Source organism: Salvelinus namaycush, chromosome 32 (assembly GCF_016432855.1).
Source record: "Salvelinus namaycush isolate Seneca chromosome 32, SaNama_1.0, whole genome shotgun sequence".
Classification (NCBI taxonomy): domain Eukaryota; kingdom Metazoa; phylum Chordata; class Actinopteri; order Salmoniformes; family Salmonidae; genus Salvelinus; species Salvelinus namaycush.
In genome coordinates, this window is record NC_052338.1 from 310944 (window position 1) to 329192 (window position 18249).

Genomic DNA, 18249 nt, shown 5'->3' on the forward strand with positions numbered 1-18249 from the left:
TTCTCACACCACTGAACCTATCACACTCATCACTTCTGGCAATCACACTGAGACACTATCATTTCTACTCATGAACTCACCCCTTGCACCATTAGTTCTCGGCCACCCTTGGCTCACCCAACACAACCCCAGAGTTGACTGGGGTCATAACTCTATATCCATGTGGAGTAACAAGTGTCTTGAGTCCTGTTTAGTGTCTGCTTGTTCATCTGTGTCTGATTCTGTGTTTCTAGAGGAGGCAGTGGATTTGTCTAACGTGCCCGTTGAATACCTCGACCTGAAGGAGGTGTTCAGCAAGTCCCGTGCTGCTTCTCTTCCTCCGCATCGTCCCTATGACTGTGCAATAGAATTATTGCCAGGTGAGTCTCCGCCTAAAGGCAAGTTATATTCACTCTCTGTTCCTGAGAGGGAGGCTATGGAGAGATACATCTCTGATTCTCTGGCCTCTGGATTCATTCGTCCTTCCTCTTCTCCAGCGGGGGCGGGGTTCTTCTTTGTGGGGAAGAAGGACGGATCTCTGCGTCCTTGCATTGATTACCGTGGGTTGAATAACATCACAGTGAAGAATACCTATCCCTTACCGTTGATGTCCTCAGCCTTTGAAAGGTTACAGGGAGCATCCGTGTTCACTAAGTTGGATTTACGTAATGCATATCATTTGGTTCGCATAAGGAGGGGGGATGAATGGAAGACCGCGTTTAACACCCCCAGAGGGCACTTCGAATATTTGGTCATGCCTTTTGGGCTATCCAACTCCCCAGCGGTTTTCCAGGCACTCGTCAATGACGTGCTGAGGGATATGATTGATCAGTTCATATATGTTTACCTGGATGACATACTGATTTTTTCTTCTTCTCTCCAGGAACACGTTCAGCACGTCAGACGAGTGCTTCAGAGGTTGTTGGAGAATGGACTTTTTGTCAAGGCGGAGAAATGCATTTTTCATGCACAATCCGTTCCATTCCTAGGTTACATCGTCTCGACTGAAGGTATTCACATGGATCCTGACAAGGTTAAGGCTGTGGTGGATTGGCCAAGCCCAGATTCCCGTAAGGCCCTACAGAGGTTTCTGGGATTCGCCAATTTCTACCGGCGTTTCGTTCGCAACTTTAGCCAGATAGTCGCTTCTCTTACCGCCTTAACCTCCCCCAGAGTGACGTTCAGGTGGTCCGATACAGCCGAGGCTGCATTCGCCAAACTCAAGAGCCGCTTTGTTTCGGCCCCCATCCTCATAGCTCCCGATCCCTCGCGTCAGTTCGTGGTGGAGGTGGACGCTTCAGAGGTGGGGGTAGGTGCGGTACTTTCCCAACGTTCCTCTTCTGACGACAAGATGCACCCTTGCGCGTTCCTGTCCCATCGGTTATCACCTGCGGAACGCAACTACGACATTGGCAACAGAGAGTTGTTGGCAGTGAAGTTAGCACTGGAGGAGTGGCGCCATTGGTTAGAGGGTTCGGGGGTACCTTTTATAGTTTGGACCGATCACAAAAATTTGGAATATATCAGAACCGCCAAGCGACTCAACTCCAGGCAGGCGCGGTGGGCACTCTTTTTCGGACGTTTTGACTTCTCTCTCTCGTATCGCCCGGGTTCCAAGAATGTCAAACCCGATTCCCTTTCTCGCATTTTTGACCATTCCGAACGCCCATCCACTCCCGAGTGCATCCTACCCGGGACCCTAGTGGTCTCCACACTCACATGGGAGGTTGAATCGAGAGTCAAAACGGCCTTAGAAGGGGTAAAGCCTCCGCCCGGTTGCCCGCCTAATCGGTTGTTTGTGCCGGAGGGGTGTCGGTCCGATGTTATTCGGTGGGGGCATTGCTCCAACGTAGCGTGTCATCCAGGAGTCAGCCGCACTAGCTTTTTGGTTAAGCAACGCTTTTGGTGGCCACTGATGGCTCGTGACATTCACAGTTTTGTCTTGGCTTGCTCGGTTTGTGCCACTGGGAAGACTTCTAATCGACCTCCAGATGGGTTACTCCAACCGCTGTCGGTCCCTTCGAGACCCTGGTCCCACATCGCGCTAGATTTTGTTACCGCCCTCCCGCCCTCCCAGGGCAAGACGGTTGTTTTGACCGTGGTGGACCGGTTCTCGAAGGCGGCTCATTTTATTCCCTTGCCTAAATTACCATCTGCCAAGGAGACAGCGGTAACTGTCGTGGATCACGTCTTTCGCTTACATGGCTTGCCTATGGACGTAGTTTCTGACAGGGGGCCCCAATTTGTGTCCAAGTTTTGGCAAGAGTTTTGTAGGTTACTGGGAGCGAGTGTCAGTCTGTCTTCAGGGTTTCATCCCCAGAGCAACGGTCAAACGGAGAGGGCCAACCAAGATTTGGAGAGAGTGTTGCGATGTTTGGTTTCTAAGAATCCCTCTTCCTGGAGTCAACAACTCTCTATGGTTGAGTACGCTCACAATTCGTTGCCAGTGGCAGCCACGGGTCTCTCTCCGTTTGAGTGTAGTTTAGGTTACCAGCCACCTATCTTTCCCAGTACGGAGTCCGAGGTCACTGTTCCCTCCGCTCACGCTTTCATCCAGAGGTGCCGTCACGCATGGAGCAGAGCCCGTGAGACTCTTCTCCGGGTGGGGGCGCGCACCAAGGCTAAGGCCGATCGCCGCCGGTCGAAGCCTCCGGTATACGTCGTTGGCCAAGGAGTGTGGCTTTCTACTAAGAACATTCCACTCCGATCCGTTTCGAACAAGCTTGCCCCCAAATTTATCGGCCCGTTCAAAGTCACCAGGATCATTAGTCCGGTGGCGGTCCGGCTCAAGCTTCCTCCGGCGTATAGGAGAATTCATCCTACCTTTCATGTGTCTAAAATAAAACCTGTGTTTCAGGCACGCATTAACCCGCCGGTCCCGGTTCCCCCGCCGCCACGACTTGTTGATGGGGAACCCACCTTTTCTGTCAATCGTATTTTGGACTCTAGAAGGAGGGGACGCGGAATCCAGTACCTGGTGGACTGGGAGGGTTACGGTCCGGAGGAGAGAAGTTGGGTACCTGCTAGGGACATTCTGGATCACTCCCTTATCGATGATTTCAATCGACAGGTAGATTCGCCTGGGAACGCCAAGAGGCGTTCCTAGGGGGGGGGGTATTGTCACGGTTCATGAATCCACTGCCTCCCTCTCTCTCTCTTTCTCTTTCTCTTTCTCTTTCTCTTTTTCTCTCTCTCTCTCTCTCTCTCTCTCTCTCTCCCGTGTTTGTGTGGGCGTGGTTCCCAATCTCGGCCTGATTGTCTGCGCCAGCTGGAATCACTTATCTTCCCTTTATATGTTCTGTAACCAGTGTTTCTTGTTGTCAGATCATTGTTACTTCCCTGAGGTTGTGTCGTGTGTCTGGGCTCTTTCTCTCGCCGCCCTTGTGTGGATTATCTTCTGTGCTCCTTCCTACCCATCCGGACACATTCCCCTGGATTTCTCAGCACGCTATCATCGGTATATGCGCCCTAGTCCCTGGGTCGGATTCCGTCTGAGTACAGTCTGTCTGTCCTGTTGCTGCTGTAAACTGTATTCATTAAACCATCGTTGCTTGCATCTTGCATCCGCCTCTGTATTGTCACACACTGGAATTGTGATACAGTGAATTGTAAGTGAAATAATCTGTCTGTAAACAGTTGTTGGAAAAATTACTTTTGTCATGTCAAACTATAGTTTGTTAACAAGAAATTCGTGGAGTGGTTGAAAAACGAGTTTTGAGTTTTAATGACTCCATCCTAAGTGTATGTAAACTTCCGACTTTTTAACTGTATATGGGCAAATAAAACTCAGAGAATAAAAATGGAAGTTTTATGTTGAGGGTGGTTTTAACATCCCGTACTTGGAATTATATCAACTCGCCACCCAATGATATTACTTGAGACCTATTGCTAAATGTACTAAAGAGGAACAATTGGTACATATTGAAAATGTGCATGCTCACCCCCAGAATTTTTTCACTTGTCTATTTTCAATGGATACACATAAACATTAACAACTTCATAGTTAACAATGTGTAAGAAAATTAAACGAATTCTACAAGAACCAATATCACTCCCCAAAAGCACAGCCATATGAAACAATACTTGGATAACTTTTCAGAATGCAGCAATAAATTGGTCCACATGGAAAACTACAGTCATAGAAACCGTATGAATGGAAAATATTTGGATTTCCCTCAACTGCAAGATAAAGAATGGTTGGCTGATTTTTGCCTTCACCGTGGACATCATGGCCCTCATGAATGAACTGAATTCCAAACTACAAGGGAAGGGCCTTTTTGCACATCAGATGTACAGCCTTGTCAAAGCCTTCAAGGGAAAATGACTCCTCCTGACCCGCCAAGTAGAAGCCAACAATCTCATCCACCTTCCAACACTAATAGTCTGTTCCCTATGAGATGACCAGAGGGAGAAGTATACATCGCTGCTGCGTGCTTTGAACGGTGAGTTTTCTCGTCGTTTTAAGGATTTCAAAGTGTTGGAAAATGACATGCTGTTGGTTTCCTCTCCTTTCACCTTCAATGTGGATAACACTCGCACTGACCTGCAACTTGAGCTTATTGATATTCAATCTGATGCAGTGATTGGAGAACTATGACGAGGTTCTATGCATCTCTCGATTAACAAAACTTTCCAAAGATTAGGAGTTATGCTCAGAAGATGTTTGTACTGCTTTGGTCAACCTATGTATGTGAACAGACATTTTCAGTAACGAAGTATAACAAGTCAAGGCACAGATCATCTCTTACTGACTCTCACCTCTCAATGCCATCAGAGACTTCACTCCTCAGACTGGCTGAGTAGTTGAAATGTAATGTTGAGCTCTCTCTCTTTCTTGAAAATACATACCAAAAGGAAAACATGGATGGGGTTTATTTCTGTGCATGTTAAAAAAGTTAAATAAGTAGCAGATCTGGATGTAATTTACAGTAGATATATCTGTCAACACAGTCATACACATGATGTATAATCCTGTAAAATGATTCTGGCCCACGATGGCAAAAATATATTCTAATGTGCCCCTCCATTCAAAATATTTGCCCAGGCCTGTACTACACATATATTTTTCCTTGTGTTGCTCATGCAGGCCATGGAGGAGCTGAAGGAAAGTACTAAGAGGTATCCGTTGTTGCGGGCTGCATCTGAGGAGAGCTCCAGTGAGCTAAGCAGCTTTCCATTCCCAGGAGACACTCTGCCCTGGAACCTCCCTAAACACCACCGGATCAAACGCTCCAAGTCTGCTTCTGGAGACGTGCACGTGCACGTGCTGGACCCGGCGGAGAGGGCTGTCTTTCGTATCGCAGGTAAGCTTGAATTAAAAGTGGGACACACACGCAGAGGACTGAGTCAGAAATAATGTTTTTCTTAATGGGCCTGCCTGGTAAAAATAAAGGTAAAATTAATTCACAAATAATCATACACACACACACGCACAGATCATTCATCAGATACACTATACTACACCAGTCATCACAAACTTTTGGACAAGAGCAGAAGATTGATTCATTCACCTTAACAGGCGCCTTCATAAATGTTCTCTAAGTGTTTTATACAGCTTGTGATTCAGTAATGACATTTTCATTGCATTGCTAATGAGGCTTTAGGAGCTAAGCTATTATGGTAACAACTCTAAGATGCCAATTTGAATCCAATAGGGAGTATTAGGCTGTCCAGAGCCTGTCTCTGTCAATCTCAGTGCTCTCCTTCCTTGGCTCCAAATTCAAGTTCACCAAATGGCACCCAAATGGCACCCTATTCCCTTTATAGTGAACTACTTTTGACCAGAGCCCATAGGGAATAGGGTGCCATTTGGGATGCATTCTGGGTCTGGCCACTGATATTGTGGTGTGATTATGTTGCTGTGTCAGCAGGCACTGACTGGATGGCAGTGTTCATATTCTCTCTTTGGAATAAACAGTATTGATTTGATTCAGTGGGATGGTGTCCTGAGACTACAGAAGCAGTGGGACTGGATATCGTCCCTGGTCTGCAACAGTATAATATGTCAGGAAGCACACTCAGAAATGGTCGATTTGGAAGATGCAATTTGGAGATACAGTTGGTTTCTTTTGAAAGCTTTTTCTGTTTGTTTATGTTCACTCAGCTGCACCGCAGCAGGTAGCCTCGAGGTTACAGCGTTGGGTGGTTGTGACCTTACTCAAGGCACTTAACCACAATTTCTCAAAGGACGCCGGTTAATTGGCTGACCCTAGCTGTGACCCCGTTTTCCACAGTTTTCTCAGGGGGAGTTGGGATATGCAAAAAATGCATTTCCAAATTGCACAAATATAACCACCTACAATTTTGACATGTGTTATTGTATGAAACATTTATTGCAAAGCTATTATCTATTCTAATCTGCTTAGTTATGTCTGTTTGAACATACCTTTCTGCTGGCTCTCTCCTGTACAGGGATGGGTGGTACAAGTAGGCTCTCTTGGCTATCACCCTGTGGCTCTCTGGTGGTCTCCTTGCAGTGAAGACCCCTGAGTTTCAGGGAATTATGCTACACAGCTATGGCCTAAAAAAGGATCTATATGATTGTTAGAAATGTATATTCCATGTGATAGAGGGCAATAGGGTTTTGATTGACCAATTTCTGTCGGCTAATCGGGCTAAAGAAGTAGGTTGAGAGGAATTGATAATACCCAGACAGATGCTCATTGAAATTAAATGGTATGACCAGGGCACCTAAGCATACGTTTATTAGGTACACCCATCTAGTACCGGGTCGGACCCCCCTTTGCCTCCAGAATATCCTGAATTCTTCGGTGAATGGAAACGTTGCTCAATTGGTATCAAGGGACCTAATGTGTGCCAGAAACATTCCCCTCACCATTACACCACCACCACCAGCCTGTACCGTTGGCACCAGGCAGGATGGGACCATGGATTCATGTTGCTTATGCCAAATCCTGACTCTGCCAACAGCATGACGCAACAGGAACCGGGATTTGTCAGACCAGGTTTCTCCACTCCTCAATAGTCCAATGTTCAGGATCGCTTCCCCACTGGAGCCGCTTCTTGTTTTTAGCTGATAGGAGTAGAAGCCAGTGTGGTCGTCTGCTGCAATAGCCAATCTCTGACAAGTTGTGCATTCCTAGATGCTGTTCTGCACACCACTGTTGTACTGCGCCACTATTTGCCTGTTTGTGGCCCGTGTTTATCAGTTGATGTTATTCTTCAATAACACAGACCCCAAAGCAAATCAGAGGGAGAAAAATATAGTTGTTATGCTGTAAAGTGGATGGTAGATATTCATTCTCCCCTGTTCTCGATGTTTTCTACACTTAACAAAGAGACAGGATGTAGTTTATACCCAAGCCTATCCTGTGGTTGACCAATTAGAATTCCTTGCAATAAAATTGGGCCAATGGCCAAATACCAAGTACCCCGTTTCAGGCTCAATGTATAGACAATTTGGACCAATGAGAACTTGTCACATGTGTAGCTATGAGTCCCAGACTGGAACCCTTACACAGATTCTAAACAGATGTTGAACTGAAAAACAACGCGTTCCATTGACCTCCATTGTTCTCTGCATTGTGTAATTATCTTTAAATATTCTTACACCTGCCTGTTAGCTTGCACTAAAGCCATGAAATCATTTTCTGGAATTTTGTTTGTTTTGGAATAAAGCTTGTTTTTCAACCACTCCACAAATTTTTTGTTAACAAACTATAGTTTTGGCAAATCGGTTAGGACATGTACTTTGTGCGTGACACAAGTCATTTTTCCAACAATTGTAAACAGACAGATTATTTCACTTATAATTCACTGTATCACAATTCCAGTGGGTCAGAAGTTTACATACACTAAGTTGACTGTGCCTTTAAACAGCTTGGAAAATTCCAGAGAATGATTTCATGGCTTTAGAACCTTCTGATAGGCTAATTGACATAATTTGAGTCAAGTGAAGGTGTACCTGTGGATGTATTTCAAGGCCTACCTTCAAACTCAGTGCCTCTTTGCTTGACCTCATGGGAAAATCAAAAGAAATCAGCCAAGACTTCAGAAAAAATGTGTGGACCTCCACAAGTCTGGTTCATTCTTGGGAGCAATTTCCAAACTCCTGAAGGTACCACGTTCATCTGTACAAACAATAGTAGCAAGTATAAACACCATGGGACCACTCAGGAAGGAGACACGTTCTGTCTCAAAGAGATGAACGTACTTTTGTGTGAAAAGTGAAAATCAATGCCAGAACAACAGCAAAGGACCTTGTGAAGATGCTGGAGAAAACAGGTACAAAAGTATCTATATCCACAGTAAAACGAGTCCTATATCGAAATAACCTGAAAGGCCGCTCAGCACATAAGAAGCCACTGCTCCAAAACCGCCATTAAAAAGCCAGACTACGGTTTGCAACTGCACATGGGGACAAAGATCGTACTTTTTGGAGAAATGTCCTCTGGTCTGATGAAACAAAAATAGAACTGTTTGGCCATAATGACCATTGTTATGTTTGGAGGAAAAAAGGAGGAGGCATGCAAGCCAAAGAACATCATCCCAACCGGGGGTGGCAGTATCATGTTGTGGGTTTACATTGCTGCAGGAGGCACTGGTGCACTTCACAAAATAGACGGAGGAAAATTATGTGGATATATTGAAGCAACATCTCAAGACATCCGTCAGGAAGTTAAAGCTTGGTCGCAAATGGGTCTTCCAAATGGACAATGACCCCAAGTATACTTCCAAAGTTGTGGCAAAATGGCTTAAGGACAACAAAGTCAAGGTATTGGAGTGGCCATCACAAAGCCCTGACCTATAGAAAAAAATGTGGGCAGAACTGAAAAAGCGTGTGTGAGCAAGGAGGCCTACAAACCTGACTCAGTTACACCATCTCTCAGGAGGAATGGGCCAAAATTCACCCAACTTATTGTGGGAAGTTTGTGGAAGGCTACCCACAACATTTGACCCAAGTTAAACAATTTAAAGGCAATGCTACCAAACACTAATTGAGTGTATGTAAACTTCTGACCCACTGGGAATGTGATGAAAGAAATTAAAGCTGAAATAAATAATTCTCTACTATTATTCAGACATTTCAAATTCTTAAAATAAAGTGGTGATAATAACTGATCTAACACAGGGACTTTTTACGAGGATTAAATGTCAGGAATTGTGAAAAACGGACTTTAAATATACTTGGCTAAGGTGTATGTAAACTTCTGACTTCAACTGTATTTACAGTACCAGTCAAAAGTTTGGACACCTACTCATTCAAGGTTTCTTTTTTATTTTTACTATTTACTACCGAAGACATCAAAACCCCCAAAATACTGTAACACACATGGAAAAGGTAGGCGTGGTATACAGAAGATAGCCCTATTTGGTAAAAGTAAAAAAAAAAGGTAAAAGTCCATATTATGGCAAGAACAGCTCAAATAAGCAAAGAGAAATGACGGTATGTCATCACTTTAAGAAAAGAAGGTCAGTCAATCAGGAATATTTAAAGTACTTTGAACTTCAAGTGCAGTCGCAAAAACCATCAAGTACTATGATGAATCTGGCTCTCATGAGGAACTGTGACAGGAAAGGAAGACCCAGAGTTACCTCTGCTGCAGAGAATAAGGTCATTAGTGTTACCAGCCTCAGAAATTGCAGCCCAAATAAATGCTTTACAGAGTTCAAGTAACAGACACATCTTACCATCAACTGTTCAGAGGAGACTGCGTGAATCAGGCCTTCATGGTCGAATTGCTGCAAAGAAACCACTACTAAAGGACACCAATAAGAAGAAGAGACTTGCTTGGGCCAAGAAACATGAGCAATGGACATTAATATGGCTGCAAGGGAAAGTATTGAGTAGCCAGTGAAATCGTGCCCATTTCAAACGGCCTCGTACTCAATTCTTGCTCGTACAATATGGATATTATTATTACTATTGGATAGAAAACACTCTCTAGTTTCTAAAACCGTTGGAATTATTTCTCTGAGTGAAACAGAACTCATTTGGCAGCACTTTCCCTGACCAGGAAGTGGAATGTCAGAAATATATGCTCTGTTCAACTTCCTGCCTATACATGGTCATGACACGTAGGAGTCTACGTACACTCCATACGCCTTCCTCTGGGTGTCAAGAGGATGTGAGAGAAGAAATTTTGTGTTCATCTTGGTCTGAGGTGGAATAAAAGCTATTTCTTTGACGTGACCGTCCACTTCCGGTACTCTGAAGCGTGCGACTTGGAAGTGGGATTGCCTTCTGTTTTGCTGCCGTAATGGACGACAACTATCTCCGGCTCTGATTTTTTTTGATACATGTGACCATATCATCGTAATGTATGTTTTTTCAATATAGTTTAATCAGATTATTGAAATTTTTTCGGGAGTTTTGCCGTGTTCCGTTCTCTGACTGTGTTTACGTTGGAGAGATCCGTGCCACTCGGCTAGTGCCCATGCTAAATGAAGAGGGAAAGTTGCCATTCTGAATCCAAACAACGACTCATCTGGACAAAGGACACCTTGTTCAACATTCTGATGAAAGATCAGCAAAAGTAAGACCCAATTTATGATGTTATTTCATATATCTGTCGTGCATGTGAACTGGTCGTGGGCGCCCAAGTGTTTCTGGCTATTGTGGCTACGCTAATATAGCGCTACATTTTGTTTTCGCTGTAAAACATTTAATAAATCGGAAATATTGTCTGGAATCACAAGATGCCTGTCTTTCAATTGCTGCACACTATGTATTTTTCAGAAATGTTTTATGATGAGTAATTAGGTATTTGACGTTGGTGTCTGTAAATATTATGGCTGCTTTCGGTGCAATTTCTGATTGTAGCTGAAATGTAAACTATGATTTATACCTGAAATATGCAAATTTTTCGAACAAAACATATGCTATACAATAAATATGTTATCAGACTGTCATCTGATGAAGTTTTTTCTTGGTTAGTGGCTATTTATTTCTTTATTTGGTCGAATTTGTGATAGCTAGTGATGGAGTAAGAAACTGATGGAGTTAGAAAAGTGGTGTCTTTTGCTAACATGGTTAGCTAATAGATTTACATATTTTGTCTTCCCTGTAAAACATTTTAAAAATCGGACATGTTGGCTTGATTCACAAGATGTGTACCTTTCATATGCTGTATTGGACTTGTTAATGTGTGAAAGTTAAATATTTAAAAAAAATATCTTTTGAATTTCGCGCCCTGCACTTGAGCTGGATGTTGTCATAAGTGTACCGGTGTCGGGCCAGCCAGCCTAACAGGTTAAACCAGTGGAAATCTGGAGATTTTTGGTTCCAAACACTGTCTTTGAAAGACATAGTGTAGGTGAACGGATTATCTTTGTATATGTGGAGTCCACCGTGATGCATGGAGGAGGAGGTGTGATGGTGTGGGGGTGATTTGCTGGTGACACTGTCTGTGATATATTTCGAATTCAAGGCACACTTAACCAGCATGGCTACCACAGCATTCTGCAGTGATACACCATCCCATCTGGTTTGCACTTAGTGGGACTATAATTTGTTTTCAACTGGACAATGACCCAACACAACTCCATGCTGTGTAAGGGCTATTTGACCAATGAGAGTGATGGAGTGCTGCATCAGATGACCTGGCCTCCACAAATCACACAACTTGACGGTTTCGGATGAGTTGAGATGGTTTCGGATGAGTTGGATCGCAGAGTGATGGAAAAGCAGCCAACAAGGGTTCAGTATATGTGGGAACTCCTTCAAACTGTTGGAAAAGTATTCCTCATGAAGCTGGTTGAGAGAATGCCAAGAATATTCAAAACTTTCATGAAGGCAAAGGGTGGCTACTTTGAAGAATCTAAAATCTAAAACATATTTTGATATGTTTAACACTTTTTTGGTTACTACATGATCCCATATGTGTTATTTCATAGTTTTGATGTCTTCACTAGTATTCTACAATATAGAAAATAGTACAAATAAAGTAAACCCTTGAATTAATAGGTGTGTCCAAACTTTTTACTGGTACTGTAGATAAAGTGCATAAAGGGGTTCCCAGGGGTTGATAGTAGGACCTGTTCTTTTCCCTATTTACACTGAGTATAACAAACATTAGGAACACCTTCCTAATATTGAGTTGCACTCCCCGCCCCCCTTTGCCCTTAGGACATGGACTCTACAAGGTGTCGAAAGCATTTCAGAGGGATGCTGGCGCATGTTGACTCTAATGCGTCGCACAGTTGTGTCAAGTTGGCTGGATGTTCTTTGGGTGGTAGACCATTCTTGATACACATGGGAAACTGTTGAGCGTGAAGAACCCAGTAGTGGTGCAGTTCTTGACACAAACTGATGTGCCTAGCATCTACTGCCATAACACGTTCAAAGGCAATAGAATATTTTTTTTTTCACCCTCTGAATGGTACATATAAACCATCCATGTCACAAATGTCTCAAGACTTAAAAATCCTTCTTTAGCCTTTCTCCTGTGGTAGATTAATTTCTGTATTACCAAAGAGAGAGAGAGAGAGAGAGACAAACTTCACACACCAGTCAGAGTTATACTTAATCTACACCTTTAATAATAATTAAGCTTTGCAATAGCATTTGACTTTCAACAATTCACTATCTCCAATGAATAGTTGAGTGTCAACATAATGGCAACTGAGCTCTTTTATAGCAAAGATCCACCCCCCTAGTCGACATGACAAACCACAGATAATAGGAACTGTTCACAAAGAAAGACTTTTACTTGAGAGAGGAGTATCCCATAGCCAGATAGCATTCGCTATAAATTATCGTTCAGTTTGGTCTCTAAGACGAGGTTCTAATCTCGTTCCTGGTACTTCATAGTACAAAAACACCAACTTATCCAATGGCATATATCAATTGTCAACTCTAGATACTCCCATCTCAAGTACACCCCACTCCTGGACAAGCTCACAGAGGGGAGTGAGCCTCTAGGTCATATACTATCTCAAGATAAGTGCAACATCAGAGGGGACATACAATGGTTCCAGACACTGCCATACTCCAATGAGAAAAGGAGGGAGTGACTGGCGTACAGACATTGTGGAGACACTTAATTGGTTCCCCATTAATCACGCCATCCCTTCACATGGTTTAAGAATAGGTAAAGACACATTTACATAAGAAGACAATGTTCCATTCTGTCCTCTTCCCTTTCTGATATTCTGCATAGCACCAGATGGTTTAACAGATACATTCACATATGAAGACAAGCCTGACCTCTCTCCTCTCTGAGCCCCAAGTGACTGAGCCCTCCCTAGCTGAGAAAGGATAAGTGCAACTGCCAACCCTATAGTCCAAAGGGAAACATTCTAATGACAATTATCTCACATAAGCATATTATGCAAATAAAACATCTTATCTATGTTACCCAACTAATTCTGATTCATCCGCCACACTCCTCCCCTTCAACTACACGGATTGAAGTGGATTTAACAAGTGACATCAATAAGCTTTCACCTGGAAACAGTATATATAAATGTGACCGACCGGCTCAATTCGGTCTTATGTAGCAAGATTTGAAAAGGTTTATTTTTTTATTTATTTTTTCTAACGTTAGCTAGCTTGCTAACAGTACACTTGAACTTGAACTGAAAATGACTGACAAAATTAGAAACATGTAATATCTAAAAATGTAGCAAGCTCGACTCTCTTCCCGTATACAATGATGGACGCTTCTCCCTTTGTCACTCTGTCACGGATGCCATGGTTGCCCTTCGTTAGAAGATGTAATCCGGAGACAGGTGTTTTATACAACAGCCTTCTGTGTGTTGTCTTTTCGACTACGTCTGCATTTTTGCAATCAAATGCCAGAATTTTCTCCATCTCCTTAGCTATCATACTCTAATTACACTGATTTCAAAACTCGGTACTCCAGAAAGTGGAGAGCAACACTTAAACAGTTCTACTACGTGATATATTTCAAAAAATCTGCGTTAGAAAGGATTACCTACACATATTGACCAGCTCATATTATAAACAGAAGCGATCTCCATGGCAGACCAATCCAAACTCATCTCTCGGCATGACCAGCCCACTCATTATCTCAGCCAATCATGGCTAGCGGGAAGGTTGGTGTTTTTCTCCATGACTAAACCAACTAGGCTCACAATTTAACAATTGTATTCGTATTTACAGATGGCATACAAGTTTGTTATTAAGGCATATGAAAGTTCATATGTTCCCGAAGGCATTTCTACCAAAAAATGAATTTTGTTTAAAAAAAAGTTTACGTTCAAATGACGCTCCTGTAAAGTAGTGACGCGCGACATACGCCTAGTTTCTGGAAACTAGTCACAAATGCTTTTGGTCATTCTGTAAAAAATTAAATAAACACAACATGCAACAATTTCAAAGATTTGACTGAGTTAACTGTCATATAAGGAAATCAGTCAACAGTCATTAGGCCCTAATCTATGGATTTCACATGACTGGGATACAGATATGAATCTGTTGGTCACAGATACCTTTAAATAATATGTAGGGGCGTGGATCAGAAAACCAGTCAGTATCGCAGATAGATTGTAGCTTCCATCAATGTAATTGTCTGCATCATTTCCAATCCCCCATATTTTTTTTGCTACAATCTGCAATATTAAAGGTGATCTTCCCCCTAAAAAATAAAATAAATAAATAAAAGTCAGTGTCTGGTGTGACCACCATTGGCCTCGTGCAGCGTGACACATTCCTTCGCATAGAATTGATCAGGCTGTTGATTGTGGCCTGTGGGATGTTGTCCCACTCCTCTTCAATGGCTGTGTGACGTTCCTGGATATTGGCCAGAACTGGGACACGCTGTCGTACACGTCGATCCAGAGCATCCCGAACAGGCTCAATGGGTGACATGTTTGGTGAATATGCAGGCCATGGAAGATGGGACATTTTCTGCTTCCAGGAATTATAAACAGATCCTTGCGACATGGGGCCATGCATTATCATGCTGAAACATGAGGTGATGGCGGCGGATAAATGGCACGGCAATGGGCCTCAGGATCTCGTCAAGGTATCTCTGTGCATTCAAATTGCAATCGATAAAATGCAATTGTGTTTGTTGTCCCTAGTTTATGCCTGCCCATAACATAACCCCACCGCCACCATGGGGGACTCAGCAAACTGCTCACCCGCACAACACCATACTGACATCTGCCCGGTACAGTTGAAACCGGGCTTGATCTGGGAAGAGCACACTTCTCCAGCATGCTAGTGGCAATCGAAGGTGAGCATTTACCCACAGAAGTCAGTTCCGACGCCAAACTGTAGTCAGGACAAGACCCTGCTGATGACTACAAAAACACAGAGCACAGCATCCCAGAGATGGTTTCTGATTTGGTTGTGCAAACCTAGATTCATCAGCTGTCTGGGTGGGTGTTCTCAGACGATCCCGCAAGTGAAGAAATTGGATGTGGAGGTCCTGTGCTGGTGTGTTAACACGTGGTCTGCTGTTGTTAGGCCAGTCGGACGTACTGACAAATTCACTAAAACACAGTTGGAGGCAGCTTATGGTAGAGAAATTAACATTCAATTCTCTACCAATAGCTCTGGTGGACTTTCCTGCGTCAGCATGCCAATTGCACGCTCCCTCAAAACTTGAGACATTTGTGGCATTGTTTTGTGACAAAACTGTTCATTTTAGAGTGGCCTTTTATTGTCCCCAGTACAAGGTGCACCTGTGATTTGATCATGCTGTTTAATCAGCTTCTTGACATGCCACACCTGTCAGGGGAATGGATTATCTTGGCAAAGGAGAAATTCTCATGAAAAGGGATGTCATTTTTTTGGAGAAATATGCTTTTTGTGCACATGGAACATTTCTGGGATCTTTTATTTAACTTCTTACGGCTGAGATCCCGTTAACGGGATCGATATGACAACAGCCAGTGAAAGTGCAGGCCGCCTAATTCAAAACAACAGAAATCTCATAATTAAAATTCCTCAGACATACAAGTATGTTACACCATTTTAAAGATACACTTCTTGTTAATCTCACCACAGTGTCCGATTTCAAATAGGCTTTTCGACGAAAGCACCACAAATGATTATGTTAGGTCAGCACCTATTCACAGAAAAACACAGCCATTTTTCCAGCCAAAGAGAGGAGTCACAAAAATCAGAAATAGAGATAGAATGAATCACTAACCTTTGATGATCTTCATCAGATGACAATCATAGGACTTCATGTTACACAATACATGTATGTTTTGTTCGATAAAGTTCATATTTATATCCAAAAATCTCAGTTTACATTGGCGCGTTATGTTCAGTAATGTTTTGCCTCCAAAACATCCGGAGATTTTGCAGAGAGCCACATCAATTGACAGAAATACTCATAATAAACATTGATAAAAGATACAAGTATTAAACATGGAACATTAGATAAACTTCTCCTTAATGCAACCGCTGTGTCAGATTTTTTTTAAACTTTACGGAAAAAGCACACCATGCTATAATCTGAGTACAGTGCTCAGAGCCCAAATAAGACATAAAGATATCCGCCATGTTGGAGTCAACAGAAGTCAGAAATAGTATTATAAATATTCACTTACCTTTGATGATCTTCATCAGCATGCACTCCCAGGAATCCCAGTTCCACAATAAATGTTTGTTTTGTTCGATATAGTCCATAATTTATGTCCAAATACCTTCATTTTGTTTGCGCGTTCAGTCCAGTAATCTACATTCATGACACACAGTTCAGACAAAGTCAAACAATTCCATTACAGTTCGTAGAAACATGTCAAACGATGTATAGAATCAATCTTTAGAATGTTTTTAACATAAATCTTCAATAATGTTTCAACCGGAGAATTCCTTTGTCTTCAGAAATGCGATGGAAAGCAGGTCGCTCTCACGTGACGGCGCATGTTCAGCTCGTGCCAGATACCTGACTCAAAGAGCTCTCCTTCCCTCATTCCTCACAGTAGAAGCATCAAACAAGGTTTTAAAGACTGTTGACCTAGTGGAAGCCTTAGGAAGTGCAAAATGACCAATATCCCACTGAATATTGGATGGGCAAACCTACAAACCTCAGATTTTCCACTTCCTGGTTGGATTTTTTCTCAGGTTTTTGCCTGCCATATGAGTTCTGTTATACTCACAGACATCCTTCAAGCAGTTTTAGAAACTTCGGAGTGTTTATATCCAAATCTACTAATAATATGCATATCTTAGCCTCTGAGCCTGAGTAGCAGGCAGTTTACTCTGGGCACCTTTTCATCCAAGCTACTCAATACTGCCACCCAGCTCATGAAACACTTTACATGTTGCGTTTATATTTTTGATCAGTATGTTGATAATACTATTATGTACTCAATTGCGCCGACTGTTGACCTGGCTGTGACAAAGCTACAGTCCCATTTTGCAGTTGTGCAGGAAGCCCTTACTGATTTTAAACCCGTGCTTAATACGGGCAAAACTAATGACAATGATTTATCATTTAAAAAACGTACGAATGAGCTTGTTAAGAAACTAAGATTTAAAGTAGGCTTTTTTTTATTACGAAAAACAGATCTCGTCTCTCTTTAGTCAGCAGGAAGCAGATTGTGCAGTCAACCTTTATACCTGTCCTTGATTATGGTGATACTATGTATCAAAGTGCATCTACTTCTATGCTTAAACCCCTGGATGCCGTTTTTCATAGCGCCCTACCCTTAGTTTTATCACAGGAGACAGTTATGTTACTTATCACTGTATTCTTTACCAAAAGGTTGGCTGGATCTCTTTGACGTTACGTAGATCACATCATTACGTTATTTTTGTTGACAAAGATCTGCTCCACGAGCTTCCGACTTACCGAACTTCACTGTTAAGATTCAAAATGACAAGTTATTAAACCCGTTCACAGGGTTGGTTAACCCTGGAGTCTCCTTTGGTGTCTACAGAGTTAGATAAATCAGCCTTTAGTTTTCTTGCTCCACATGTTTGGAATGATCTCCGAAATACATTTTGAATAGATGCGTTAGTGTCCCAAGGGTAGTTCAGGCAGCGGACAGAGGATTATTTTTTACAATGAAGAATGTGTTTGTTTTAGTTAACTGCGTTTTGTGTGTATTGTTTATATTTTATTTGTTTTATATTGTATTTTATTTTTGATGTATTTTATGAAATTGTATATGCAGGGCTCCCTGGTGGCTCCCTGTTTAAAAAAAGGTAAATATAAATAGAGCAGCGTGCAGTACAAATTGTAATGGGTCTCAGGTGTCGGGTAAGGTGGAGGCGATATGATCCTTAACTAGCCTTTTAAATCACTTCATGATGACTTCGTGATGACCCTGCAACTACATCTGTGCATGTGACATTTTAAATGTAATCTATCTATAGTCAAA

The 18249-nt window shown here is 42.5% G+C and overlaps 1 protein-coding gene across 1 annotated transcript in view; it reads left to right on the plus strand.

The window, feature by feature from the left end:
• The first annotated feature begins 2395 nt into the window (after nucleotides 1-2395).
• LOC120026741 (plectin-like) overlaps nucleotides 2396-18249 on the plus strand; it is a 158080-nt gene continuing 142226 nt past the window's right edge. The window contains exons 1-2 of the mRNA XM_038971463.1: nucleotides 2396-2632; nucleotides 5066-5282. Of these exons, the coding sequence (XP_038827391.1) occupies nucleotides 2396-2632; nucleotides 5066-5282 (454 nt within the window). The remainder of the gene's footprint in view (nucleotides 2633-5065; nucleotides 5283-18249) is intronic.